Source organism: Protobothrops mucrosquamatus, unplaced genomic scaffold (genome assembly GCF_001527695.2).
Source record: "Protobothrops mucrosquamatus isolate PMUCROS unplaced genomic scaffold, P.Mucros_1.0 scaffold6008, whole genome shotgun sequence".
Lineage (NCBI taxonomy): Eukaryota > Metazoa > Chordata > Lepidosauria > Squamata > Viperidae > Protobothrops > Protobothrops mucrosquamatus.
The window spans coordinates 20,547-23,248 of NW_015391847.1; the positions used below are offsets into that span (position 1 = coordinate 20,547).

At 47.6% G+C, this 2,702-nt stretch overlaps 1 protein-coding gene across 1 annotated transcript in view; it reads right to left on the reverse strand.

Annotated features, from left to right (window-relative positions):
• The window catches only part of LOC107300041 (cytochrome P450 11B, mitochondrial-like), a 21,843-nt gene that overhangs the window by 13,023 nt on the left and 6,118 nt on the right, over positions 1–2,702 (reverse strand). The window contains exons 2-3 of the mRNA XM_015829385.1: positions 2,346–2,501; positions 59–392 (exon numbers count right to left, since the gene is read on the reverse strand). Of these exons, the coding sequence (XP_015684871.1) occupies positions 59–392; positions 2,346–2,501 (490 nt within the window). The remainder of the gene's footprint in view (positions 1–58; positions 393–2,345; positions 2,502–2,702) is intronic.

Sequence of the window (2,702 nt, forward strand, 5' to 3'; positions counted from 1 at the left end):
TTTCCTGTCCCCTCCCAAGCGAGGCCTCGCCCGCCTAAGGAAGGAGGCCAGCTAGGACTTTCAGAGGAAGCCACGAGAAGAAGACCTTCCAGACCTCCAGAGGTGCCCCCAATACACGGAGATGGGGCGGAGTGGGGAGCACGCAGAGGTGGGCATGCTGGGAGGGGGCCGTCTCGAGAGGCCTGGCCGTACCTTCCAGTGTGAAGCGGAAGAGATCGTGGTAGAGGTCCACGGTCAGAGAGCCCCGGGTGTTCTTCCTGACCTGCCGGTGCATGAAAGCCACAAAGTCCTCGGCCACCGTGTTGAGGAAGGGCAGGAACTTGCGGGTGCTGGCAGGGCTGATCACTTCCTTGTTGAGGGTCAGCCGGTCCGAGCGCCACTCTTCCCCGTTCCTGCAAAGCAAGGTCACCCCCCACGGGTGAGACCCACGGCTCCCGGCTTTTCTTCGTGAAGGACCTCCGTGCCCCTGTTCATTGCGGGAGCCTCCCTTGTCCCTGCCTAGTGCGCTCCTCCATCCAGACCCTTCCTCCCCTTTCCACTGAAGCCCCCGAAGCTCCTTCCTTCCATGGACCCTCCATCCATGCAATCCGAAGTTGCATAAACAGAAGGATTCAATCGAGATCACGGGAGGTACTAACACCACTTTACAAGGCCTTGGTAAGGCCACACTTGGAATCCTGCATCCAGTTTTGGTCTCCACACTATAAAAAAGATGTTGAGACTTTAGAAAGGAGTTCAGAGAAGAGCAACTAAGATGATCAGGGGACTGGAGGCTAAAACATACAAGGAACGGCTGCTGGAATTGGGTATGTCTAGTTTAAGGAAGAGAAGGACGAGGGGGGACAGGATAGCAGCCTTCCAGTATCTCAGGGACTGCCCCAAAGAAGAGGGAGTCAAGCTATTCTCCAAAGCGCCTGAAGGCAGGACAAGAAGCAACGGGTGGAAACTCATCAAGGAGAGAAGCAACCTGGAACTAAGGAGAAACTTCCTGACAGTGAGAACAATCAACTAATGGAACAGTTTGCCTCAAGATGTAGTGGGAGTTTTATCACTGGAAGCTTTCAAGAACAGACTGGACTGCCATCTGTCAAAAATGGTATAAGGTCTCCTGCTTGGGTGGGGTGTTGGACTAGATGACCTCCAAGGTCCCTTCCAACTCTGTTTTCTATTCTATTCTATTCTATTCTATTCTATTCTATTCTATTCTATTCTATTCTATTCTATTCTATTCTATTCCTTTTTCTGTTCTATTCCTTTTTCTATTCTATTCCTTTTTCTATTCTGTTCTATTCTATTCTATTCTATTCTATTCTATTCCTTTTTCTGTTCTATTCCTTTCTCTATTCTATTCCTTATTCTATTCTATTCTATATTCTATTCTATTCCTTATTCTATTCTATTCTATTCTATTCTATTTCTATATTCTATTCTATTCTATTCCTTTTTTGTTCTATTCTTTTTTCTATTCTATTCCTTATTCTATTCTATTCTATTCTATTCTATTCTATATTCTATTCTATATTCTATTCTATATTCTATTGTATTCCTTTTTCTATTCTATTCTATTCTATTCTATTCTATTCTATTCTATTCTATTCTATTCTATTCTATTCCATATTTTCTATTCTACTCTACTCTACTCTACTCTACTCTACTCTACTCTACTCTACTCTACTCTATTCTACTCTATTCTATTCTATTCTATTCTCTCCTGTTCTATTCTATTCTATTCTATTTTATTCTAGAATAGAATAGAATAGAATAGAATAGAATAGAATAGAATAGAATAGAATAGAATAGAATAGAATAGAATAGAATAGAATTTGCTGCCCCCAAATACGGGAAGACGTTTCCAGCCCAAGGAGGAAGGAGAGTTTCAGGATCCTGAACGAAGCTGGGCCTGGGGCTGAAAAAGTCTTCCCGTATCTGGGGGCGGCACTCTTCTTGAAGTAAGGATGACCTTCCACCAGGACACGCCCATTATAAAAGAGAAGACGGCTCCTTGTACTTCCGGATCATGGATGTGTTATGCACCCATCTGGGAAAGGCTGCAGGTGACCCAGTCCTGAAACTCCCCTCTCGGTGGTCTTGGGCTCTCCATCTCCTGCCAGAGACCCTCCACGAAGGAGGTGGAGCACCAGCTGCTCTTGAAGTTGGGACAGCTGGACCAGGGCTGTCCGGGTTCAAAGCAGGAGAGGCACCTTCCTCTCTCAAGCCAAGGCCTTCGCAAGCTGCTCTACGCTGACCCACCAGGGCTTCTGTCCTTGCAGCCGGAGGGAGGCCTCCGTGTGGAAGAAGAGGCCTTGCAGTGACATCACCTGACGGTGTGGCTGAGAGTAACTTACAATAGGAAGACGCCACATTTGTGGTTCCTCAAGGTGCGGTGAGCTAGCCACGAGTCTATGCCCATCCGGCGTGGAAAAATCCCCTCCGTCTGGAAAAGCTGGGCGGCATCCTGTGGTAGGAAGACGTTGACGCTGTCATGGCTGCCCACCGTTTCCCTGCCAAAGCAACAGAATCCGGTCATGGAAAGAACCGCCCGCCTGCTCTGCGCTTCCGGAATTAGACCAAGGAAGGCAGGAAGGAAGGCAGGAAGGAATGCAGGAAGGGAGGGACGGAGGGAGGGAGGGAAGGAAGGAAGGAAGGAGGAAAAAAGAGGAAGGGAGGGAGGGAGGGAAGAAAGAGAAAGAAAGAAAGAAAGA